This window comes from Cavia porcellus, unplaced genomic scaffold, assembly GCF_034190915.1.
Source record: "Cavia porcellus strain 051 isolate PalLab524CR breed Dunkin Hartley unplaced genomic scaffold, mCavPor4.1 scaffold_7, whole genome shotgun sequence".
NCBI classification, from domain to species: Eukaryota; Metazoa; Chordata; class Mammalia; order Rodentia; family Caviidae; genus Cavia; species Cavia porcellus.
Window position 1 is genome coordinate 37,888,046 of NW_026947490.1, and position 27,732 is coordinate 37,915,777.

The following is a 27,732-nucleotide window of genomic DNA, read 5'->3' on the forward strand; positions in this document are numbered from 1 at the left end:
AATTTCACATTCCACACTTTATTCCTTTGTTCCTTTATATGTTTCAAATTTTGCCTCATTCACTCATCTATTCCTTACCCAATTCATCTCTACTATTATTCATATTGGGTTTTATAATTGTCAGATATTTATTTAAAGTTATGATATAATTGCGGTATTCTTTTCTGTTGTTCATGATTCTTAGTTTTTGAATTTAGCAGATTTTGCTATCAATGGTTGTTAAATTATTTTTATTGTCAAAATATCACAAAAATTAGAGATAAAGGCCAAACTTTGTAATTGGTAATTATTTTCCTTTTATAAAACACTAACATTTTTGAAATATAATTCATATAATGTACAACTGATCACCTAAAGTATGAAGTTTAATAGTTTTAACTATCTTTATACAATTGGACCACCATCATCAAAATCAGTCTGATAACCTTGTCATCCCCTTAGTCATTACTGGAACTGGCAATCTGCCATCCAAACAGCAGGAAAATATACTCTACACTGGGTCCCCTGAATTTGCCCCTTCTGGGAAATTTTGAGGCCTGGGATCTAGCATCACTCAATGCTCTTCATTTGGCTGCCTTCTCTCAGCACAGTGGTTCTAAGGTTCCCCATGCTGCATTATGGACTAGTACTTTCTCCTCCACCACAAATACCATTTAATGCTTGAAGAGATCACCTTTTTTTATCCGTGTATCAATTCATGGATGCAGAATGACTTACTCACTATCATGTAGTCAACGCAGGAACCAAGAATTGAGAGCCAGGATCCTGCTGCTGACTGGGAGGCCTAGCTGAAATGGTGCTGTGGGGATGGCCTGGAGGGACTCCCCTTCCCAAGTCCCTTTGAGCCCAGGGTCCAGTTCTCAAACTCGGTGGAGTATTCCTTTCAGGTTTCAGCAGGATGAGGTAGCACTTGGGGAAGAAAATGCCACCCAGCAGCCCTGCAGTAGAGGCCAGGATGGAGAAGACCTCCACAGCTACTGTGGCCTTGCCCCGTGCACTGAAGTATAGGGGCAAGAAAGCTGTCCAGACGCTGCAGAACAACAGCATGCTGAAAGTGAGAAACTTGGTCTCGTTGAAGGTATCTGGCAGGCCCCGGGCCAGGAAGGCCACAGAGAAGGTTCCTATTGCCAGGAGGCCCAGGTAACCCAGCACACAGGAGAAAGCAATGCCAGAACCCTCGTGACACTGGAGCACAAGGTGGCCAGGCTCTGAGGCTGTGTCTCTGTGTGGGAATGGTGGGGAGGTACCCAGCCAGATCCCACAGAGAATGATCTGTACTAGAGAGGCAACCAGCACCACAAAGGAGGAGGCACTGGGCCCTAGGCACATGTGGACTCTCTGTCCTGGCTTAGTGGCCCTGAAGGCCAGGACCACAGTGAGGGTCTTGGCCAGGACACACGACACAGCCACAGTGAACACCACAGCAAAGGTGATCTGGCGCAGGAGGCAAGTGGTAGGTGAGGGACGGCCAAGGAATAGCAAGGTACTCAGGGCACAGAGGGTCAGGGAGACCAGGAGCACATAGCTGAGGGCTCTGTTATTGGCCCTGACCACTGGTGTTTGCTGGAACCACAGGAACACCCCGAGGACTAGGCATGCCAAGCTGGCCAGTGACAGTGACACTACTGTGAGCACAAGGCCCAGGGGCTCATCAAAGGCCAGGAAGGTCTCTGTCCTGGGAAGGCAGTAGTCTTTGCTCTGGCTTGAGTACTGCTCCTCAGGGCACTGAAGGCAGCTCTTCATGTCTGTGGGAGACACACAGAACCATGTTGGGCATGTCCCTTTTACATAAGCAGTGTACAAGAGAGAGGTAGTGCCACATTTATGGATTATTCTTAATCATCCATAAAATAAGATGGGCATAGAGTCACTGGCAGTTGGAAAAATGTTGTTCCTATGTATTTGTGGAGTTTTAAAATAATTTTATGCTTTTGCAAGAGATCAAGCTCAAAGCCTTTGTGCTGAGCTACATTCTCAGCCCACTTATTAGATCTTCTTTTGACACAGTCTCCCAAAGTCACTATGTCAAATGGCTGGGCTGGAAGTTTGGTAATTGCTTTATTAAAGGTGTCTGGGTCACATTGTATCTTTAGAACTAATTTGTCTAAGTCTTAATCTCCAGAACATAAGAAGGTGTTTGTAAATGCACATAGGAAAATTGGATGTGAACTAATTAAGGTTCAGTGAGTTCCTAAATAGGGCATAATCCCACATGCCTGGGCCCCTCTGGAGGAGAAGGGACTGGGATCCCAGGAAGACATACATACAAACCCAGGAGACAGGACTCAAAAATCCCATCCTGCTGAAACAAAGCTCAGACTTCTACTTTCAGAGCTGGGAGGAATTGTATTTGCATGACAAAAGGAGCCTGGGTGGTGAGGTTAATTACCATACACCCATGGGAAGGGACATCACACAAATGGAAAGCAGAAGACATCATGAGATGACAAGAATCTCACTGAGGCCTCCAAGGATGGTAGGTTAAACCAAAGGTCAGGATGTGGGGAACTGGGTCACCCTGCTGTAGGCCAAATAGAGATGAGTGCACATGAGGGGAGGGTTCTTTGGGATGCCATCTCCACCACATTTTCCTGAGCACAACTGACAATGGTTTTATTCACCCAAAGTTCCCAGAGAATGCAGATCTTGTACCCTCTTATGTGAGTGGTCATCCAAGATTATGCTTGATGCAGTAGAATGCAGCTGTCTACTTACCTTTCTGGTCTGCAAACTGTCCCTCTGGGCAGGGCTGGCACTCAAAGCAGCAGTGAGGGGCTCCCTGTTGGGGGATCTGGCTGGATCCTGGTTCACAGCTGGTGCTGCAGACAGAGCTGGGCACCTGAGGGCAGGCAATATACAGTGGGTCAGTAGAGACCTTATTGGCACAGGGCCCAAGAAATCTTGACGCAGCAGAGAGGAGTTCTTTTCTCTGCACCAGCCATTGTGCAGGGAAAGTGTCCTGTCTGCTCTCAGGACCCATTTGCAGAAGGAGTAATCATGAGAAGACTGGGCTCCTGGTCCAGAGGATGCATGTGGCTTCCTGGGGGTTGAGGATATTCAGAAAACCCTGTGCACAGGGCCCCTCCCATTGCTGTTGGGTCCCATATCTGGAATCCCTAGTGCCTGCCCCACATCATCTCATGCACAGATATGCCAAGTCTCCTGCAGCACAGGGATCTGTACAGCCATGTTTATCCCTTCTCTGCCCAGTCCCAATCTCTAGAGAACAACAGAGTAGAAGGACTGGGTACAGACACATGGAGAGAAGAATGGGTGCTGTGTTCCTCTAAAGGAAGCAGGAAGCTGGGCATAGTGTGGGTGTCTGTAATCCTGGTATTTGGAAGGCACACAGAGGAGGATCTCCATGAGTTCAAGGCCATCCTGGGCTACATAATGAATTCAAGGCCAGCATGGACTACGGAATGACACCTTGGTCTCTAAAAACCAAAACAATGAAAAAAAAAAAGGAAATAGGAACCCCACCTCCAACCCACAGAAAAGCTCACAAGTCCATTGAATATGGAGCTGTATCCCTGCAGGAAGAAGTCAAGAATGGAACTCATATCTCCTATGAAATGCTGGGGCACCATGATGGAGATGCTACAGGGATAGAGCCAGTCCAGGCTGCACAGAAGGTGACTGAAGTGACTCCTGAGTCAGAACAGCCCTAAACATCACTGCCAATAGTGGGAACATGTGGCACTGGGTCATGGAAGAGGCCAGCCCTGTCATACAGTGCTGCCTGGGACAGGTGTAGTGAAGAGTTGTGGCCTCCCAGATCCTCATTAGCCTGACTCTGAGACCGAGGTGGAGAAAAAGAATCAAAGATCACCACTGCCCCAATTCACTACACTGGTGTGGTACTCTTTCTTTCTTTTCTTTCTTTCTTTCTTTCTTTCTTTCTTTCTTTCTTTCTTTCTTTCTTTCTTTCTTCATATCCTCCCTCTCTACAAAGAGTGAACCAAGAGCTTTCTCACCTGGTGACATCACCAGCCATGTTTCTTCATTTTTCATTTTGGAAAAAGTTCTCAATAAGTCACCAGGAAGGGCCTGAAACTTAAAATTCTCCTGTCTCAGTTTCTTGAGAAGGTGGAATGAAAGGTGTGCAACACTACACACAGATCAATAAAAATCATTGGCATTCATGAGGACTAAATGCCTTTTAATCCTTACAAAAGTCTACTTTGGACAAACAGCATGGCTGAACCACAGGTGACCTGATTTATAACCACACCCATTTCATGGCTCCAGAGACAAGCTCCTTGAAACTGAATTTCCCCCACTCCAAGGTTGAGGCCTGAGTCTCTCCGTGCACTCATCAGACATACCTGGATACTGTCCTTCAAGAGGATCATCATTCTGTTCTCCAAAGATGGATGAGGATCCATCTTTCCAATGTGAACAAAGTGGAACTGGCCCTCTGGACTCCACTGCCCTTGGAGAACATCAAATTTTGTCACCAAATCTCCATTGGCATCGAACATGATGTGGGTACCATCAGGGGTCTGGAAGCTCACTTTCCTGAGGGGGTGGAGGAGCTGGGGAAGGAGGGTGACATGTAGCCTGGCCAAGGCCCTGGCTTGGGATGGCAAGTGGAATTCCAGTCCACCCGGTCCATTAGGCACATGAACTTCAGGGGCCCAGGAAAATGCTCCACCTTTAACTTCCGGTAGAATCAAAGAACATTTTAAAAATGAGCCATATTTAGCAGTAAATAAGATCATACTTATCTTTTCAAGAGAGTTATTAATTAAATTTTCATTATCTGTTCCATGGAAGCAGGAACCCAGGGCTACTATGGCTATGGTGTCCCATCCTTGGCTTCCTGTTCTATCCCAAGTTCAATGCCTCCTCCACAGGTGGCATCCACGTAACTCCCTGCCCTCTGCACTCCCAGCACAATCCAGCCCCTATCTCTAGCCCAATTTCAGCCCTACATTGGTTCTTTTCCTTTGCAGGGCCTTGTAACAGGAACCCCTGAGGCAACCACTCTCCAGCCATGGCAGCAGTTTACACTGCAAGCTGAATCTCAGATCCATCCTCCTTGAGATCTGTCTTGTTCCCACCACTCATTCCGCACTCCACCATCCACCTTGCAATGTGCAGACATAACATCTTTGTGGGTTTCTAAACTCTCTACCCTGCCCTGCATCCAGCATCCTCAGTGTCCATCCATTCCGAGCCACATGTATTCTCAGTCTCCAACCACAAGAGGTCCCTGAATCAGAGTGGAGGTCACAACAGCACTCTGTTCTTCCTCAGCCTCTTCCCTGACCTCCGGCAGCACTTCCCCAGGAGACAGCTCTCCACTCAAGGCAGAGGATATCCACTTGTGCTGTGCCTTGGTGGGGAAGATGTTCTTCACAGCCTCCCTGTTTTGCCATCCATTGGATAGCAGCATGTCAGAGTCATCAGGCATCACCAACTGGGGAGGAATTTAGAATCCAAGCATTAAACATACACAGCATATCATCAAGCAGAGTACACACCATGACAAAGTAGGATTCACCTCAGGGATGCAGGGGTAGCTCAATGTATGAAAATCAGTACGTGACACTACTACATTAACAGAACCAAGGAAAAAAACCCATAGGATCATATTAACACATGCACAAAGAGCATTTGACCAAGTCCACCAACCCCGTGATAAAACCTCTACAGAGAACTGGAGTAGAAAATCATTATTGCAATTTAATAAAAGCCATCTATGACAGACCAATAGCTCAACATTTTTCTAAATGTTCAAAAACTGGAAACTTTCACTTTAAATTCAGGGAAAAAGAAAAGCCTGTCCAATATCACCACTCTTATTCAATAGAGTTTTGGAAACATTAACTAGAACAATTAGACAAGAGAAAGAAAATGAATGAAAATTGCAAAGGACAATTTAAATTATCATTATTTGTGGATGACATGATACTCTACACAGAAGACTCCAAGAACTCCATCAGAAGATTTCGAGGCTTAATAACTAAATTCAGTCATGTAGCTGGACACAAAATCAACCTTGAAATTCAATACCATGCCTGTATGCAAATAACAAAGCCCCTGAGAGAGGAATTAGAGAAACCACACTTTTTACAATGGCATAAAAAGTGAAATACTTAGGAAATAATCTAAAAACAAAATAAAAGAACTTTGCATAGAAAACTACAGTATGCAGAAAAAGAGATCACACAAGATACCACAATATGTAACGACATTGCTTGATCTGAGTAGGAATAACCAATATAGTGAAAATGGCCATACTCCTCAAATTGTTAATGCAGCCCCATTCAAAGTACCGATAGCATACTCCACTGAAGTAGAGAAAACAATCCTAAAATTCCTTAGGAACCAGAAGAGTCCTAGAAGAGCAAAAGCAGTTCAGGGCAATGAAGGTAAGGCAAACAGCATCACAATCACCGACTTGAAATTATACTACAAAACTCCATGATAAAAGCAACATAGTACTGGTAAAAAAAGACCTGAGAATAAATGTAACAGATTAAAAGATACAGAAACAAGTCCAAACACCCTCAACCACCTTATATTTGTCAAGGGAATCTAGCAACTTCACTGGAAAAGAGATAGCCTGTTTGCTGGAAAAACTGGTTTTCCACATGCCAAAGTTTAAATCTAGACCCATATCTTTCACCAGGCTCTACACCAAAATTGAAATGGACCAAAGATCTAAACATCAAAACAGAAACACTAAATTGGCTGGAAGAGAGAATGGATAGAACTTTTGAAGACAAGGGTATAGGCAAAGTTATTAAGAATAAAAACTCTATCTCACAAGAAATACCAGAAACTGGGATCTCTTCATGTTAAAAAGCTTTTGCACAGCAAAAGAAACCACCAACACAATGAAGAGACAACACACAGAATGAGAAAAATGGACGTCTATTTTTCAGATAAAAATATATAAAGACCTCAAAAAATCAGACTTCCCAAATTTAAAGACCCAATCAAAACTGGTATCTGAAATGAAATGAGACTTCTCAAATGAAGAAGTAGAAACCGCAAATAAATATATGAAAACAATTTAACATCACCTCACTCCAGAAAGAATGGCTATAATCAATAAGTCAACCAGTGACAAATACTACTGGGGCTGTGGGGAAAAGGAAGCCCTACCCATTGTTGGTGGTAGTGTAGACTGAGGCACCTACGGTGGAAATCAGTGTGGAGACTGCTTTAAAAAACTAAAACTAGAGGTTCCATTTGACCCAGCTATTCCCCTTCTTCGTATCTTCCTAAAAGAATTCAGAGCATCATACCACAGTGAAAGATACACACTCATGACTACAGCAGCACAGTTTATAATACCTAATGTAGAGCCCACCACTTGATGAATGGATATAGAAAATATGGGGGAGGGGAGTTAATACAACGGAGAACTACTCAGCCACAGAGAAAGATAAGCTTGAGACATTTCTAGGTAAATGAATGCACTTTGAGATATTCCTTTAAGTGAGATAAATTGAACACACCTGTTCACAAGTTGCACTGTTTTTCTGGCGTGAGAAAACCAAAGTGTAAATAACCACCAAAATTTATAATAGATATTGAGAAAAGGGAAGGAAATGTCCAAGTGGGAAGGAGAACTGGGGAGGCAGAAGGAGAATAAAAAGGAAGGGAAAAGAAAATAGAAGGAAGAAATTGGAAACTAAGATTTTGTAAATAAAGGAGAGGAGGGAAATTGAAGAGAGGAGAGATGGTTGGGGGCAAAAAGAATCAAGATATATTATGTACAAATTCCCTATGATGTATGCCATCATTATATATGTGTATTATCAATAAAATGAAGTTTTTAAAAAGATACTATTAAAAAAGCCTGTTGATATTTTATGGAATTGTCTCAAATTCATGGATCACTCTGATAAGAATGACATCATAGCAACTTTGAGTCTTCCCATCTCTGAAATGTTGTCTCTTTTTAGTTAGATCTTTTAAGTTTTCTCTTTTCAATATGTTGTAGTTTGTAATTATAGCAGTCTTGCATGTCTTTGATTAATTTTTTTCCTGGATATTTGAAGTTATCCTATTCTATTATATGTAATAATATTAATTCCTTAATTGATTATTCCAAACATATCAAACTTACCTACTTTTCCTATTAATCTTGTGTCTAAACATCTTTGCTAAATTCAATTTGTTCATTCTAGAAATTTTTCTTTAGACATAATAGCATTTTAGGAACCTGTGTCCATATCATATGTGAATAAAGAGAAGTTTGTTTCTTCCTTTTCAAAAAATAAAAACACAGAGCCTTACAGAAATTTACGTGGCTTCCCTCAGGCTAGTAGCTCACTTATCAATCTCAAGTGGTCACCCCATCTCTGAGTTCTGTAGAAAGAACTCATAGAAAACTTCACCTGTGGGGCCTTCCTCTCAAGACACTGCAAGGGTCTACTGAAGCATCCCTCTGGATACACTGGCTTGGAGCAGCAACAGGGAAAACCCTGACTGGACAGGAGCATGAAGGACCAGGAGGTCAGGGGAGGGACATGGTTATCTGTAGTGGAGAGGCCTCCTGGAAAGAACAGGTTTAGCAGGGGGTCATCCTCAAGACCCAGAGATCAAGGTGGGCCAAACAACACCTTTGTGCACACAGCCTGGGTCTCCCGAGCAGCAATGGTGTGGAGTGAAGCTTGACACTGCCAAGAAGAGAAGAAGACCTGGAAAGATTCTTGGCTTTCCAAAGACTTGGCTACATCCTATTTCAAATAAAACAAAAAATGAGCAGTGGGCCTAGAGCCTTGGAAGCACATGGCTGAGCTAATCCATGGAACTGTAAGGAAAACTTGTTAGTAACAGCATATCTCATGCACGTGAGAGACACACACTAAAAGCTCTTTGCTATTTATCTTAAGGACAAATATGAATCATGCACTTATTATAAATCAGTTATTGGTTCAAATCTCAAACTTGGGATCCACACCCAAAACTTCTCACAGTAATTCTGAAATTTGAATGTCAGGAGGCATCTGGGATGTGCTCAATGGAACCACACCATAGAAATAGAGTACATCTGAGCCCACAGAGCCAGTATGGCTTTGGGACTCCTGGTGCAGTGCTCATGTCAGACACCTCTGGGCTGTAGCCCCAGGAATCGGCCCAAGGGTGCCATTTTTTGCCATGGCTGCACCAAGGATGTTGGTTCTCTCCCTTCCCTGTGACCCTATTCACCTGCCAAGGCTGGAAGTGTACAGGATCTCCACATTCCCTGTTCTCATTCTCACAGAGCACCATGTCCTGCAGGGCATGGGCAATGCTGTAGACAGCTGGATATGCGGCCTCCAATCTACTCACTTCCTGGAAAGGGTACTCGTGGTCTCTCAGAGTCTCATTACCTGAGCAGAGCTGCATGTCACTTGGTTCAGTGTCATTACTATGTGGCCACCTGCACCCAAAGGTGGCTTCCCAAAACCTCCTCAAGAACATGTCCTCTGGGGTCCGGCTGGGGTGCAGGTGGGCAAAGAACTCTGAGAGTCCATGTGCATGGCTACTGCGTAGCTTAAGACCAAATGCACCCTGCAAAACCCAGGAGGCACCAGGCGTGGCCAGGGCGATCACTGTGTGCACAAGGGTCTCACTGACCCAGACCTGGCCAAGGACACGGTTGCCTACCAGCCTATGGAGGATGAGCTGAATATTAGAATTACTCAGGAAGACCAGGACCCCCGTGGCTGTGCTCTTCTCCATCTTCCGCACATTGGCATCAATCTTCTCAGGGGATTGACGGGAAGGGATGTGTAGGTGGAACTCGATGCAAACACCTGCCTGACTCAGCTCCTCCCTGGCTAGATTGCCAGCCTGCTGCCCAAAGTCATCATCCTGGGCGAGAATGCCCACCCAGGACCATCCCAAGTGCAGCACCAACTGGGTCATGGCGTAGGAGGTTGTGAGGTCACTGGCTCGGGTGCGCAGAAAGGATGGGAACTGGTTCTTGTCACTGAGGCTGGGCAGAGTGGATGCATAGCTGACCTGTGGGGAGTTCCAGAGCACAGAAAATAGACCAAAAATCAGAAACCAGCTGTTCACAAGTCTACATGAGAAATAGGGGTGAGACAAGCCAGTTCCCTTGTCTGGCTTGGACTTTCTCCCAGACTTGCTCCTCTAACAACCACAGTCCATTCCCACCCTCAGTCCTGGCAAGAGGGGAAGGTATTTGACCAAGTCAAAGCAGAGTCTAAAGACCATCATAGCTTCAGAAGCTCAAGGGCAAGACACAGATCAAAATTTGAATGAAAATCAAAGCCCACCACCATGATGACTGCAAGAGGCATACCTCATCCACAGAAACACACTTTAACTGAGATTGAAAAGATGGAAAACCATATTTCCTGCAGCCAAAGCCCCAAAACTTGTAGCAATAGCTACTCTGACCCCTCGCAGAGTGAACTTCAAACCAAAACTGATCACAAGACCGAAGGAGGTTATGGCAGAGCCAGTATTGGTGTCACAGCCTGTGATCTTAGCATTCAGGAGGCCAAGACAGGATGATTGCTACAAGTTCAAGGTCAACCTGGGTTACACAGGGAATTCAAAGACAACCTGAACTACAGAGCAAGACCATATCTCAACACAACACAAATAATGGCAAAACAAAAGCCATTGGATTAAGAAGAAACAAGATCCATACATACTGTTAATAACGTCAACTCACAGAGACAGACAATAGCTATAGTTATTAATGAACTAAATGCCCATGACACAATTTCATAAAGCAAAAACTGCTTGACATGCAAAGGTACATGGAGACTATTATAATTACAATGAGGGGCTTCAAAATCCCCATCACAAGGAGACAAGGCAACCAGACAAGATGTCAAAGAGAAAAATGGGGTGCTGACTGAGAAAAATGGGCTGATCCCAAATAATAACTAGAATAGTACTAGAAAAGCAAGAGTGATTCATATCCAAAACCTGTTGGTGGAAGTATTTATAAAGATTCTAGTGAAAATCAATGAAATTAAGAATGCAGAAATACAATGAATGAATGAATGGGTTGGAAGTTGCCAAACTTATCCAAAAAGGGGAGGAAGAGACACACACCACAGTGATTACAAATTAAAAAGATGAAGTCACAGAAGACACAACTGAAATTCAGTAAATTATGCAAAAATTTTATTTTGAAAACTTATATTGTCCTACATTGGAAACCTGGAAGTTAAGTATTTAACCTACACACATATTACTTATTAAAAAAAGACCCAAGAAAATATGAAAATCCTAGGAGACCAGTAACAGGCAAAAATTGATGCAGTAATAAATATTCTACCAATGAAAACAAACCCCAGAACCTGACAGATTCAACACTGAATTAAATCAGACCTTCGGAAAAGCTAAGGCCTACATTCCCACACTCTTCCATGAAAGGAAGAAGTACTTCCAACTCACTCCGAAGGCAGCATGACCCTGCAAAACTAGACACAACACAGAAAAGCCATGTTGACTAACCAATATCTTGTCCAAACTTGATGCAAAAATCCTTAACAAGATACTAGCAAACAGAATGCAAATCATGACCATATTGGTCTATGAATAGGAACGAATTAAATTATCTCAGTGCTAATAAACACATTCACAGAAGTGACGGGACACATATCAATACAAATAACATTCATCCATTTACTTATTTATTTTTGCTCATGGTCCAGTCTCTTTGGGCTAAATTTTATTTATTATTTTTAGGCTTAATAGGCATTTTATTTGATTTTATTTTAGTAATTTATTTATTTTTTCAAAGTTATTTAAAGAGCATTTATATACAACAATAATGAACCCAAGGAAAAAGAAATCAGGGAAAGAATCCCAATTTTGATATCATAAAAATTAAATCATTATAATCAATATAACCCATAAAAGAAAAGGTCTCTATGATGAAAACTGTAGTATTCTGAATAAAGAGACAAAGAAAAACAGTAGTATCTACAAAGATAGGCAGAATCACTAACCAAAATGGCCATATTACAAAATATAACATGTATATTTAATGCAGTTCTTTAAAAGAAATACCATCTACATTCTTTAAAGAACTAGGAAAAAACAATCTTAAAACTTATATGAAACCAGAAGAACCAAAACAATTCAGAAGAAAAAGAGCAAAGTAAGAAGCATTACAATCCTAAATGTCAGGTTATACAAGGAAACTCTAGCAACAAAAACAAAGAAGCCACATTAGCTAGTGCTGATTTAGTATCATCTTGTTTTGAGGTCCCATCAAATTGTTGTTCTTCTGTCTCCATTGCTTTTATCATGTATCTTATTAGATTTTATTATATATAATAGTATAAACAAAACTTTTTATAGGCAAAGAGATGATATAGAAACCATTGTTTGTTTTCTGTTAGCTGGCTCTGAATACCTTGTAATACTTTCATCCTCCTGAATGTTTTCACACTGTCTTAACATGTTTGATGCTATGGTATACGAAGTTATATTCAAATATTTCAAGGAAAGAGACACTATGGTAACTACGATTAAGTCAGGTTATATTGTGTTGAAACCCTATGTTGCTTTAATTGTTCTGTTCTGACCTGTACTGTTATGCTGTTACATCCTCTTTTATCTCAATCTCCCCCCTTTTTAAAAAAATTCATTTTATTTTTTTATTATTATTTTTAATTAAGGGAAAAAATTTTAAAAATTAGCAGGATATATTACAGTAACTTTTTTGATTTCCTATTAACTCAATTTGGAGCCCTGTATTGCTCTCACCATCTTGTTTTGAGTGATTTTACCTTATTCTGTTCTGTTTATATTATCAATTTTGAGGGTATGGGCAACCACTTTGAAGGCAATAAGATGCACTATGATGCTCACTCTGGTTTGACTATTATCTTCTTTGAAGTTCAGTAATGTCTCCAATATTTAGGTTTTATTGGTTTTGTTCTGTACTGTTAAGTTCAACTTTATTATACCTGATGATACAGGCAATTCTTTTTAAGGTAGCAAGGGGCGTTATGGTAACCTTGTTGATTACCTTGTATTCTGTTTTTACATCATGTACTATGTCCATCCTTTGTTTTGACTGACTCTGCTTTGTTGTGTCACACTTGGTTTTATTCTCTTCCAAAAAAAGTAGTAAGAACTGTGGGAGTAATAAAACCCAAAATGTTTAAATGTTATTGTAAAACTGAGAGGAAAAGAAATTGCTCTAAAGGACACAACAAGTGTGTTTTGGTGTGTAAGATAGATGACCATATTACTAAGTTTTTGTTGGATCATTGAACACAACTGTTTGCAGTGTTACTGTTTGAATGTCCACTTTGAATGCTTAATTTTGTAAATTGATCAACTATTTATAAGATGACAATATGTAATTTATTAACTAGTGATTTCTTACTGTTTATTTTTTTGAAATTCTGTATTTCTTGTATCCTTTTACTGTTTTGATTTGTTTCTCTTTAAATAAAAAAAGAAAAGAAAAGAAAGAAGCATGAGAGTAGCACAAAATTCAACACAGAGACCAACAGAACAGAGTAAAAAACATGGAAACAACTTCAGTCACATTCGGTCATCTGATCTTTGAAAAAGCAACTAAAAAGATACATGGGAGAAGCTCTTGCCCTGCTCTCTGCTTCCTGGGTGTCATGAACTGAGAAGCTTTCACCTGCCATTCCCTTCCACCATGATGTTTCTGCTTTGGAACGCATGGGCTGAAGGCTCTTTAAGCAATGTGCACAGGAGACTTCTGGGAAGATGGAAGAATGGTGAGCAGCAGAGAAACTGTGTGTCTGAGATTTGGTGTCCAGATGCTGAAATATAGTATTGCCAAGAACAGAAGGCGGAAGTGTGTCCCTGGAGCCCAGAAGGGAACTGAAGTGAAAACTGAAGCCCAAAGGGAGACCAAAGAGAGAGACCTCAGTGCAGAAGAAGAAGGTGGCAAATGGGGATTCCTCTCTAGACCTGATCACTGTGTGAGAAGGGTGGCTTGAACCTGCAGATGCAGAGTGACTACCACCAATCCCACATTGAGAAATGCACCAGTGGAACAGAGAAGTGCACACAGTGAACTGCAGTGGCTGGTTCGTTATATGGGTTCCGACACCCCCAGGAGAGAACATTAGTAAGTAGCCATCCTGGAGAGCTGCCAGTTGAGCTCAGAACTCAGAGCAGCTAGAGGTTGGCTCCATCTAGCAGCTCTGAATGTCAGGCTGAGGTGGAACTGAGTTCAAGTGAGCAGGAAGTCAAGAAGGGAAACTCAAGTGGCACGGAGCCATGTTCAAAGCAGCAGGAGACAAATGGAGTGTTAGAGGCTGGACATATCAGGTTCCAGCATCCTAGCCAGAAAGCAGCCAGAATTTTAGTGGCATTAAAGGTGCCAGCATCCTAGGATTATCTGTTACCCCTGCATGGCTGTTACCCACAGCTGGCTTGCTGGGATTAATTAACATGGATCAGGGCTTTACCTGCCTATACATGTCTAACGGAGACAGCAGAGACCTGTCCTGAAATGCACATTTTCATCCTTTATTTTCCTTTTCTTTTGTTTTGTTTTCTTTTTTCTTGATTCTTTGTTCTAGTATTTACATGTGTTAAAGTTGTATTTAGTTTTAGTTCTGAATTGTTTTTGTTTCTTCCTTCTCTCTCTACCTCCTGTCTTCTTCACCAGTTCAGCAAAATTCACATAAACTTCCTTTATTCTCCCGCCTTACTTCTAATCACTTCCTTTTCTTTTATTTCTCTGTTTTCTCCCTAATCACTTAAAATTTTTCTTCCCCAGCTGGGGGCATCACTCAGCAGCATAAGTGCCTGCCTGGAAGGCACAAGGCTCTGAATTGACTTCCTGGTACCAAAAACAAAAATATTTTTTCCTTCCTGAAGGTAAAATCATTATACTGAGGGCATATGTACTGTATACAATTTTTTGGTTTAAGGGGACAAAGTAATAGTTACCTCAGTTTGTCATTTCCTAAATTGTGTTTGATGCTATTGTTATTACTGACTGTACTAATTTAGACAAGGTGACATATTTGTTCTAATAAGTTCTTCCTCATATCCCAAGAATTATATTGTTTAAGGATCATAATACTATAAGTGAGACGCAAAGAATCAGGGACTAGGCCACATGGGCAATAATTTTTCATCTCCAATAAATTAAAGAGGTAGGATCTTGCAACAGACTCAAAATCCAAAAGACAGATACATCTAAAAGACGTCTCTGAGAAGTAGACATTTCATAAGGGTTCTCAAAATTAGCAAGAAATCTATCAACCCAGAATGAAACAGAAAAAAAAAAAGAAAATGAGAGACACTTAAGCAAGATTCAACACCAGACTTCCAGCTTGACAATATCAGGGGGACAACGAAGTGAAGCAATTCAAAAGCCATCCACCTGGACTCTCTGCAGTGGTAACAGAGGAAATAAAGCAGATGAATGAGGCTCTAGAAGAAAATCATATCAGCAATAATTTATCAGATAACTGCAGAGGTGGTGACCATAATAAAAGACATTGTTAGTGACTCTAGAGGACATATAGATTTGAAGAAAAAGAGGAGCTCAGAAAAAAAGATGGAAACCATGAATGCCTGACATAAGAAAGATACAGAACCTATGAAACAGATTCAGAGATAATCAGGGGATTAAAAACTGCATAGAAAGTATATGCAGCAGAGTGAGCCAATGTGAGGAAACAAAACCAGATGTAGAAGACAGGATTGCAGCTAGTGATAATCAAAAGAATGATTTTTAAAAATAGAAAGGTGCCACAAAAAATCAAGCCAAGATCTGCTAGATGATGCAAAGATTGTTAATAAAGATTGATCAGAGTCAATGAAAAGGCAGAAGATAACACAAATGACATAAGAAACCTGTTCACAGAAGTAATGGCCAAAAACTTCCCAAGCTTGAAAAAATAACAGATAAGTAAGGCATACGATCCAATTAGCCAGGTTTAAAAAATCTACAAAAGAGCATAAAATGGTCAAGATTCCAAAAATTCAACACAAGAACAAAATATAAAAAGCTTGTAGACAAAATAAACAAAATGGGGTTCCTATAAAGGAAAGTCCATCAGAATCACAGAAGACTTCTCAGCACAAACCATCAAGTCAAGGAGAACTTGGAAGTATTTCAAACCCAAAAGAAAACAACCTCCAATTCAGATTGATGTGCTCCACAAAACTGTCTTTCAAAATTAATGAAGAAATCAGATATTGCCATGACAAACAACAACAAAGAAATTTATGACCACAAAACCAGCACTCTAAAGAGTTTGGAAAGACATCCTGGAAACAAATAACAAGGAGTACAACTCCATAAACTCCAACAGAATAAATCCACCAGACAAGAAATCAGGCAGACCAAGTAATTAAACAAGGTAGAAAGGCAGGGAAACAACAACAGGAAAATAATATGACAAGGAGAAGTGATACATGAGTAATAACCATCAGTGTAAATGTTCTCAATTCACCGATCAAAAGAAGTAGACTTGCAGAACAGACCAAGAGATAAGATCCAATGATATGCTGTGATTCAAAACTGACAGTCAGCTTAACACCAGCTGAACTAAGTCAGCATGGTGCTGACCATAGAGAAAAGTTGCCAGCATAAAGAGAGACATGGAGCTGGAGAAGTGAGGCACTGTGGGATCTCCTACATTGGTTTGAGCCATTGGTTCTCCTGGAACTAACATATGAATTATCAAAGCCAAAACAAGAGGATATAAAAATTCTAAATAAATCAATGTCAATCAGTGAAACAGAAGATGTAAATAAAAACCTAGCAACAAGGAAAAGCCCATGCCCTGAAGGATTCACTGCTGAATTCTGTAAGAAATTTAAACAAGATCTAATTGTGCTGTTTCTTAAACTCTTTAATGAAACTAAATGGGAAGAAATGCTCCCTAATTCATTCCTGGAATAAAATGTTGCTCTGATACCAAGATCAGAGAAGGATCCAACTAAATAAGAACTATGGCCAATCTGCCTAAGGAACATGGACTTAACAGTCCTCACTTCACTAGGGGCAAAACAAAAGGCAGAAAATCACCCATAATATTATATCTCATGACCAAACACAGTTCCTCTCAGGGATACAGGGTTGGCTCAATATATGAAAGTCAGTACATGTAATTCACCATATTTACAGAATCAAGCACAAAAATCATATCATCATCTCTATAGGTGCAAAAAAGTATTTGACAATCACTACTCATGATAAAATACCTACGTAAAACTGGAATGGATTCTCTTTATCTCAATCTAATAAAAGCCATCTATGATAACCTAACGGTCCAAGTGCAAAAAATGGTCAAAAAAGGAAATCTTTCACTCTAAAATCAGGGACAAGACAATTTCCTCCTTCATCAGAGCTTGACATCCACTGTCACTACTCTTATTCAATATAGTTCTGGAAATAGTGTCCTAAGCAATTAGACAAGAGAGAGAAATAAATTTAAAAAGCATAGGAAGGGAAAAGGTTATACTATCATTATTTGTGGATGACATGATACACTACTTAGAACACCCCAAGAACTTCTCCAAAACACTTCTAGATTATTTTATTTTATGGAAAAAATAAAACAAAATTTCAAAACCAAATAATAAGAGAATAACTATAGTTAACATACTGCATATGGTTATCTTCAAAGTAGTTCATCAAAGTACTAAGATATAGGCATAAACAATTCTCCAAAACTACTAGAACAAAGGTTTCTTATCAATAAACTAAGAGAAACTAGTAGTATTACTATCTCATATATTTTTTCTTTTCCTTCCTTTCCCTTTTCCTCCATCCTAGTTCCTCTTTTCCTTTGAACAATTTCTTCCCATTTTACAATTTCCATTGTACATTCTGGACCTTATTTCCTCTTCCAGTTTTTCACACCAGGGAGACTATATGATGTTATAGTCACAGTCAATTATGACTCTAATTTATTTAACATAGGAGTACAGTCTCACATTGCATCCATTTCCCTATAAATGTCTCAAGTTTATCCTTCTTTGTGGCTGAGTAGTACTCCAATGTATAAAAAGACCACATTTTTTCTATTCCTCTGTTGATAGGCATTTGGATTTTTCCAGCATTCAGCTATGACAAATTTTACTGCAAGAAAGATGGGTGCACAAACACTGCTGTGGTATGATGTTTTTAATTTTTCCAGGAAGATACCCAGAAGATGAATAGCTGGGTTAAATGGGACAGATGATGCTAGCTTTGTTAGGAATCTCCACACTGATTTCCACAGTGGGTGTATCAGTCTACACTACCACCAATAGTTGGTAAAAGTTTGCTTTTTCCTCAAAGCCCCACTAGCATTTCTTATTGGCTGATTTCTTGATAATAGCCATTCTTTCTGAAGTGAGGTAGAATCTCAGTGTTGTTTTGCATCTCTGAAGTAACCAATGATGTTAAACATTTTTCCATAAGTTTATTTTCTGTTTCTACATCTTCATCTGAGAAGTGTCTATTCATTTCAGATGCCCAATTTTGGACTGGGTCTTTGAATTTGGGAGATCTGTTTTTTTTTTTCCATTTCTTTCTATGTTATACATATTAGTCTTTTATCTGAGGGACAATTTGCTTAAAAATGTTTCCCACACTGTGGATTGTCCTTTCACTCTGTTATCAGTTCATTAGATTAGAACATGCAGACACAACTCCAAACTCACTAACTTATCTTTGACAAAAGAGCTAACCATGTTCACTGGAAAAAAGATAGCCTCTTTGATAAATGGTCCTGCAAAAACTGGCTTTCCACATGGTAAAGACTAAAACTAGACTCTTGTCTATTACCATGTAGTAAAGTCAAAGGGGGTCAAGGATTTAAATATTAAAATATAAACACTAAATCTACAGGAAGAGGAAATAGGTAGAACTCATTACTAGGGCTATTTAAGAAATCAGCGTTGGATTCCTCAAAAAACTAGGACGGCAGGTCCCAATTGACTCAGCTTTTCCCCTTCTTAGTAGAAGAATTCAAGGTTTCGTATCGCAGTGATATATGCATTCCCCTATACACTGGCACAGTTCGTAACAGGTAAATTTTGGAAACAGCCCAAATCACCACCAGCTGGTGAATGAGTAAAGATGTGGTTTTTGTATGCAATGCAGTACTACTCAGCTGTAGGGAGCCATGGAAGTTGGAGATTGATGTGTGGGGGATAAAGCACGGCCAGCCTAGAAAAAGGAAAGACCAAAAGCAGCTATGTAAACAAGTTGTTCCAGCACCAAGAAGGCAAGGGGTCCAGGCCTGCTAGTCAGAGGGGCTGAAATTGACATTATCTTTCCCAGGATATAATAAAAGGTGCTACAGTCCTCAGGAGGATAAGGGCTCCACCTGACCCCAACTTTGTCTTTTCTTTGTTTTTCTCTTCCTCTTGTGGTTCTTTACCATAAGAATCTCAGGAGCCCCATTGAATCCTGACACTCAACCACAGAGAAGCGTTGACTCGAGACATTTCTAGGTAAATGGATGCACCTAGAGACCATGCTCTTATGTGAAATAAATTGGATACACCTGTTTAAATACTACACATTGTTTCTCTGGCATGAGAAAACCAGTGTAAATAGGATTAAAATGTGTAATAGACATTGAGAAATGGTAAAAAAAAATGTTGGAATGTGGAGGAGAGTTAGAGAGCAGGAAAAGGGAAAGGAAGGAATGAACAAGAAAAAAAGAATAGAAGAAAAATAGAAACAAACCTTTTATAAATAAAAGAGAAGAGTACTTCGAGGGAATGTAGGGAAATGGGGAAAGAAGCGAGATATGTCATGTACAGGGACAAATTTCCTGCAGTGAATGTGATCATTCTGTGTATCTCAAATGTACCAACTAAAAATTGATTGTGCTAATATGTAGAATTGTTTATGATCTGATTCTGAGAAAAAGGAGAACCACAGAATGTTCTCCCCCCTGAGAAGAGGGACTCAGCAGAGACACTGACATTGTGCTCTGCTGCTTGAGCCAGGACTCTTTTCATTCGCTAGTTCAGAAATATATTCCTATTTGAAGCATACATAAAATAAAACAAATTGAAACAAATAATTACAGGGAGAGAGGAGGACAGGGTGAAGAAGTAAAAATGGTGAAGATGCAGTAGGTAAATGTACCAATTCCTCAAAGAGATTATAACAATAAAATTTGTTTGTAATGTAAAAATACACCACTAATAACAGTAATATTAGAATGAGTTTTAAAGCTTATCTCCCAATCCAAATTGGCCTCTGACTTCTGTTTGCTAAGTGGCATCTCCAGGCTTTTAAACTCCTGTGAGTCTCTTGCACACAGTACAGTTCCCTGGACCTGAAGGCTCTGGGGAGCTGTTTGCAGGACGCACTGCTGTTGTGTGTGACTTCCTTCTCTTGCTGTCTGGCCTGTTGAGGCAGGGGAACTGCCTGACCCCACAGAAGAGTTCTGAGCGACTGGCAGGGATGCCAGGCCAGTCATGGCAGAAAGTGGGGTGCACAGCCCATGCCCTGTGACCACGGGATGAGACAGGCTGCACACATGGTGTGCCCTTGCTTTGGGACAGGGGCCCATGTAGCAAGGCCCTGAGAAAAGCAAGGTAGCTTTTGGTCCGACCACAGGTGGAGATGCTCTAATCATGCTGCCTGACCTCAGGGATCTAAACAGGGTCCTATGTTTCCTGTCACTTTTTTTTCTCTTTTTCCAAAAATAGACAAGGTAGGTAGATAGTGATAGTGGACAGTGCATTTTTAATGATGATAGAGAACTCAATATCCTTTGCCAAAATGTCTCCTTTATATTTTATGGTCTTGGGAACAGTTTAAAATGGAGGATTTTCGAAGGTTAATTTTTCTCCAAGTATAAGTAAAGAGTAAAAAACAAGACCTCAAAATTCATTATACAATAAGGAAACAAAAGTAAACAACAATCCCATCTAACAATCTACAGTCCATCTCTCTATTTTCTGACTCCCATTGATTATATGTATAGTGTTAACTATCAAGAAAAAAAGTACTTGGGACAGTTTAAAATATTAAAGGAAATGTTGTCACTACTTTGTTTCCTTAAGGAGTGTTAATTGATATTCCTTACGAAAAGTTCTAAGTGACTACACAATTTATATTTATAAAGTTGAAATTAAGAAAAAATCAGATTATAACTCACCCTATCCAATGCATCTAAAGTGGACTCTGATTTAATGTAATTGTTTTGTATCCTACATGTCTAGGTTTCCTGCTTATTAATCTAAGTCTTCACAATTGAATAAAGAACTTGTACCTGCTTGATTTTTAAAAAATTTAAGCTCGTATCAATTTTATTTTTTATTTTTATTTTTTTGCCCTTGCAAGTATCTGACCATTAGTTTCTTTCTTAAGAAAACAGTTATATAGACAATAAAGGGAAACAAACTCAAAATTTCACAGAGTGCTGCACTCGTGGCTTACATCAAACTTGCAAATAAGAAGCTTAAAGATGGACAGTAAAAAGGTTATATGACTTAGGTTAATATATCCATCAATTTCTGGTATATGTGTGCTTGCTTTGGCAGCACATATACTAAAAATTTCTGGTGTATGTGATCCTCTAAATGTTCTATGCTAGTTGGCTTATAGATAAATAGACATCTATGATATTAGCTCAAATATTTTGTGTCCGCATGTCTTACCTGTGAGCTAATTTAAATTGGTTGTTAAGAGTCAAGATGTCTTTTAAGTTAGTAAATATTCTTAACAGTTTGTCATTTTGTTAGCCAATAAAGATAATATTTATCTTTAATAAACTGGTTTTATAAATGCAATGCCCATTGCTCTTGTATGTAATAATTTAAGATTTTGATAGCTAAAGATTATACATAGATGTATTTTATGAATATTAACTAGTTTATAGTTTATCATATAGAATCTGAAGTAATTGTAAAGAAAATAAATAAAAATAGAATACCGATACATGTTCATAACAATATCTTGGTTATGAAATATTGGATATAAATTCAAATACTTTTTTGTACCAGGAATCAAACTCACAACCTCACACTTGCAGGGAAGGGCTTATGCCACGGAGCTAAATCCCCAGCTCCATGTTCTTCACTTCTTAAGACTATAGAAAGATAAAAAATATTTGGTCACTTAATGCATTTTCATGAATTGCTTATACATCAAAGTGTCAGATTTCTTTCTTAGGTTTACTGAGTGAAATAATATAATTTCATACTTGATATATAACGTAAAAATATAAAATACATGGAGAATCTACAAAAAATGTGTACACATTTCAGCAGCTTGATTTACTAATAAATGTCTGGAAGCTAAGGGCCACAGCTTTGAGCACCTCTTATAATTATAGAGGTGAAAGATATCCTGTATTAATCTCATGATGTCTCAATAAATTTAGTATTAAAATATTTATACAAGTTTTTTTCCTCATTTATACACTTTTGTTGCATTCTGTGTATTTAAAGTAATTTCATCTATGTCTATATTCATACTTTGCTACTGCTTTTGTTTGTAAACAATTTGGTTCACAAACAAAAGTATTTGCCAAAATTTTATTTTTGTTTGCAAACTCCACATTGGGTGAGACACAGGACCATGGGCACCTCTCCCATACAAACGTATTCATGGCTACATTTTTCAAAATTGTAAAACAAACTCAGTTCATGAACCAAGATAGATAGGCACATAGACAGATAGGACTAGAGATTAATATACCTGAAGAAAATGATGTTCTTAGGCTAAGCTATCATGCTTAGAGTTTACAGAGTTAAGACTGCACACAAAATAATGAATAGATGCTTTATTTGATGCAATACACATCATATCTGCCTCTTAAACAGTGATATAGAAAATGGTCAAAAATTTTAACATCTCCTTAAATCTGGTACTACCATTCAAGATATGATTTTCATCTATTGGATTTGGCCAAAGAAACATTCAGTTATTCAATAAGTGAGGTACAATCCAGGCTTGGTGGTACACACCTGTAACCCCAGTACTCTCAGAGAGCTGAGAGAGAAAAATCACTGAGAATTTGAGTCCAGTGAGGGCCACATAATGAATTCAAGTCCATTCTAAACCACAAGGAAAGGCCCAATCTCTAAAAGTCAAACTAAAGAAGGAAACCAATGAATGAATGACACACAATGCATATTAGGAAATAAGTCCTTTATGGTCATCAGGGTCCAGGAAGTTTAAAGGTATTCTTTGACTCAGGTCAGTACTATTACATTATGTAAACCTGGTCAAGGAATCTAAATTTGGCCATAACAGTAAAACATAAGCGAATATATAGAACAGTTGTTTTAAATAACTCTGGTGCTAATTATTACTAGCCTCTTGGTATATTAAATGCATTTATGTTTTCTGAGTATACAAATCCTCTAAAACACAAAATTTAGAACACCTCACTATGCTGGCATTCACTAACAAAACTTGTTTAACTGTAAACTTTTCAGCTTTTGTTTATGTGAACATTGCTTAACTTTATCATGAGAGTTAGATGTCCTAAACACTACACATTATAGACAGTAATGCTCTGATATTCAAAACTAAGGTCTTAGCCACCTATCATATACTTCTGTAAACAAATACATCCTACTGTAAAAGTCATTTTATTTCTGAAAAGTAATGAATTTAGGTGAGACTTATAACACTTAATATTTTGTAACTGAACAAATGCAGACAAATGATAAATTCCTTTATCCCAAAAGGTAAATTAAATTATTCTTTTAGATAATAGAAGAGTTTAATGATTCTAGTATAAGAAAGCCATCATAATTATTATGCTATAATGTTAAGTTTCCTCTTGAATTTAAATTTTGTTTGTGAAACTTTGTGACTTTTGTCTGGCAGTGTTCTGCGGAAATAGGTCTTCTGTGAGACAACCTATACAGTGGAATTTGTGTTTCAGTTTGGACACTGTTCTCGAATAGGTTCACCACCACCGAACTAGCGGTTCCAAAATGTGTTCTTTAGCCTCTTTTAGTATATTCCCAGTGTTTTATCTTAATGTAATTTCAGGTACCACTCAGGTAAAGATTTAACTTCTTATATAGCTGTGCCTATAAAATAAAACTGGCAACATAAATTTTTTAGCTACTATACTTTGTCAACCTTGTGCAATAAACTGAATTTTTGTTATCTAGTTCAGACTTTATATTTATATTATCTCAACCAAACTTTACAATACATCTTCATGCCTATGAAATAGAGATCAGATATAGGTTCTAATTCCTATGCTTAAAAATTAATGTCCCAATGTTCACACAAAGAGATGTGTTTTGTTTAGTATATTCTCTCACCATTGTCATAAATTTTAAATTTATGGCTTTAACAAAAAGTAAAGTGCATGTACACTTAAATTCTGCCTGTTTTATTAAAGTAAATACCCCTAAATAAATAGAGGTTAATATTGAAGATAAAAGATTTCTACCAAATGCTACTGAACTTAACCAGTTTTGGAGCCACTATCCCTCAATACTCTACTTTTTCTTTCTTGCTCAGGTTTGCTAATGTGGTTATAAAACACGGAGCACCAATGACTTGCTAATGTCTTTGTCCACTTTTTTAAGGCAATCAAAAGGAAATGATTTCTTCAAATAACAAATTTTGTCTCCTTCTGATCAGCTCTGGTGAAACTTTGGATCCCTAACTAGGGAAGACCAATGCTCCTGTTCACATTGCAGTGGTTATAGGAAAATAGAACCTTCTGACACTTTAGAGTACAGAAGAAAAGTCTCAGGTTTGGGAAACATGATAAGATACAAGAAATAAAATAGGTAACAAGCAGAATTAGAACTAGACATCGTACTTTGAGGAACACTGCATTTCCACTGCAGAGGTGCAGTTGCCCAAGGTGATCCATATCAGCATTGCCTTTAGGCTCCTCTTGTTCCAGATCCATCACACCCAAAATTCCTTAGAGATACTCTATGTTTATATATTGATTTAAATGAGGAAACAGAGAACAAGAACTCAATACTCAAGAAAAGGAACTGGTTGAAAGAATCAAAGGAATGTCTAAATTGGCTGTCTTTTTTTTAAAACAAAGTGGTCCAATACCTATAAATAGGCTGGTATACATCCGTAGTGTGGACCAATTTTCCTGCTGCTTCTATCCCCTAAAGAGAAGCAAAAATGTTTCCAATCCAGAAAATAAATCTTTCTTGAGGTCCTGCACTGTATTTCTTTGAGTGAGTACATTTGATTTTCTACCTAATAAAACCCTTCCCATGCCTCTTACTGACTAGTGAAAATTTCTTTTTAAGGATGGGAGGCTATGAACCTGTAAATATTTTCCACAGATAGAGAGTTACATTCTTTATCTCAGCTGTAAGAACCAACTCGAACCCAGGACAGTGGGGATCCCACTAGCTGAATTTGAACCTCAGCTCCCGCTCCTGGCAGCTGGATGAGATGAGGCTGTCTCTGCCTTTGATCCAAAGCTGTTTGCTCCCCCAAGTGGTGAGATGAGAGCTCTCTCATTACAAGGGGTCATGGAGAGAGCAGGGTCAGGTGTGCCTATGACAGAAGGGACCTTCCACAGCAGAGTGGCTCAGTGTCACCATCCCCTCAGCCCCTCTTCCATTCTCCTGGTGTCAGGAGGATGGACAGTGTCAGAAGAACTCACCTGGGGAAACTTGTAGAGCCCCAGGAGCCTGGCCATGGCCACAGACAGGGCTGAACGTGTGTCCCCCACCATGGCAGCCTGGGGAGGACCACGGTGGCATGAGTAGTTGGGGACGGGATCCTCCTGCCCCGTGAGGAAGGCCATAGTCTCGTGCATGGCCCCATGCACAGAGTCCCCGGAGTTGCGAATGGAGAAGCCCAGCGTCAGGTTGGGCAGCAGGTGAGTGCTATTGTTGATCTCCTCCACAGCAAAGACGAAGCTCTGGGCCACCCGGTAGCCCCAGCTGGACACACTGAGGAGAGAAGCCCAAGGTCACAGTCAGCACAAGGCAGATGGGACAGGCAGGCATAGTCAGTGACACCTGTATGCATTGCACACACAGTATGTTTGACAACTTGCATTTCCATGGAACGTGCGCACAGAATGCACACAACGTCATTCAGAACAGACAAGGAGCAGGAGGTTGGAGTGTAGTTGTGCACACCTGCAATACTAGCACTCTGGAAGGCAGGAAGATTGCAAGATCAATCTCAGCGTGAGGAATTTTGCAAAATCATGTTCAAAAAAGAAAGAGGGAAGGAAGCATGGAATAAGCAGGGAAGAAAGAGTAGTAGACACATTACTCAATGTTAATGCCATGACTTCAAAACCAAATACAGAAAAAAACACACCATAAAGTGGGTCAGGTCCAGGAGGTGCTGGACAGGTAGACTGGCCATATGCATGAGCATAAACTCTGATGCCCACGCATGGTAAAGGCCACCAAAATTAATGTGTATTTCAAAGTTAATAAAAGTAGACTTTAAATGTGCTTTTTACCTCCCCAAAAATACATGAAATCATGGATGCACTGATCAGGCTAATTTAATCTTTCTTTTTAAAAACTCTCTTTTAACTTAATCTGTCTATGGTGTATATACACACATCAACATGCTGAAGTGTGACCCAGACATATATACAATTATTATTTATTAATTTTCAAACATAACACCCAGTGAAAGTCCTAAAGGAACAAGGAAAAACTTGGGCATTTCTCATGGTAGTACAAAATGTCATTTCATAAAACATTTTGAAAATTTTCATAAAATTAAATATGTATGATTTATTCATTTTTTAAAGAGTAGAATATATTTACTGAGAAAAAGAAAGCTTCTACCCAAGAGGCAGACAGAGGGCATCATTTTTAAAAATTTTATTTAAAGAGAAAATAACAAAAGAATGTTAGAAATAACAAATAATTTTAAAAACTGAACAGTAAGAAATCACTAGTTGATAAATTATATATTATCCTCTTAGAAATACTTGAAGTTACAAAATTAAAGCATACAAAGTAGACATTCAAACTGTGAGACTGCAAACAGTTCTGTTCAACTAGATCCATGCCTATCACCATGCACAAACCTAATGTCTAAATGGATCAAAAACCTCAGTATTAAAACAGAGACACTAAATCGACTGGAAGACAAGGTAGGTAGAAGTCCTGGAGACATAAGGGTAGGCAGAGAATACATGAACAAAATGCAAACTACATGGGAAACAATTCAAAGAATCAACAACTGGGATCTCATATTATTGAAAAGTTTCTGCACTTCCAAGAAATCACCAACTCAGGGAAAAGAAAACCCACAGAAAGGGGTCTCGTTTGATTTAAAATAGAAAACTCAAGTGCTGCACTGGAAACTGAAGGACAGAAAAAGGCAAAGGGAAAACAGCGGAACCTGAGTCCCAGCTCCTGATGAGCAGTCTTAAGCTTTGTCACTGAGAATACCTGTCTCGCATCTAGCCCTATTCCCAGCTTAGAAGGAGAAGAGGCCCAGGAATGCTTGCCAAAGCTGGCAGCCCCTGAGCATAGAACACAGCAAGGACCTGGCTACCCAGGAGCCAGCCAGAAGGAGATGCACAGAAAGGGTCACCAAGAACTGGGAGCCAGATGATCAGGCACAGAACAACATGTGGGGACCTGTAGCACCACAGCATGGGGACCCGGGGACCCTGCTCACCTTGAGGATGGCAGCCCTGCAGGCAGTGTTGTGAAATCCAGGGAAACAGCATTGTAGAAATGAAGGATGCAGAAGCTGCCACCCAGCACCACATCCCCTGGACGCTCGAAGCGAGGGGTAAGGCCGGGTAGCCGCCAACCCACAGGCCCAGGGACCGCCAAGAGGGCACCTGCCAGTGTGGTCAGCAGGGCACACAGCCTCAT

General features: G+C 39.6%; 1 protein-coding gene across 1 annotated transcript; it reads right to left on the bottom strand.

Moving 5' to 3' along the window:
• Positions 1–723: 723 nt before the first annotated feature.
• Positions 724–27,732, bottom strand: LOC100721472 (extracellular calcium-sensing receptor-like). The gene is made up of 6 exons (XM_063254047.1): positions 27,530–27,732; positions 25,530–25,821; positions 9,175–9,972; positions 4,284–4,538; positions 2,716–2,839; positions 724–1,745 (listed from the first exon to the last, which is right to left on the bottom strand). Exons 1-6 carry the CDS (start codon positions 27,730–27,732, stop codon positions 724–726), a joined length of 2,694 nt encoding a protein of 897 aa, XP_063110117.1.

Bases quoted from the DNA above. Each gene is read 5' to 3' on its own strand.
- LOC100721472 (XM_063254047.1), bottom strand. From the start codon at position 27,732: ATGAGGCTGTGTGCCCTGCTGACCACACTGGCAGGTGCCCTCTTGGCG. The intron at 25,822-27,529 runs GTGAGCAGGGTC...TTCTCTCCTCAG, and splicing joins GCAGGGCTGCCATCCTCAAG to TGTGTCCAGCTGGGGCTACC. The intron at 1,746-2,715 runs GTAAGTAGACAG...TGTCTCCCACAG, and splicing joins ACAGTTTGCAGACCAGAAAG to ACATGAAGAGCTGCCTTCAG.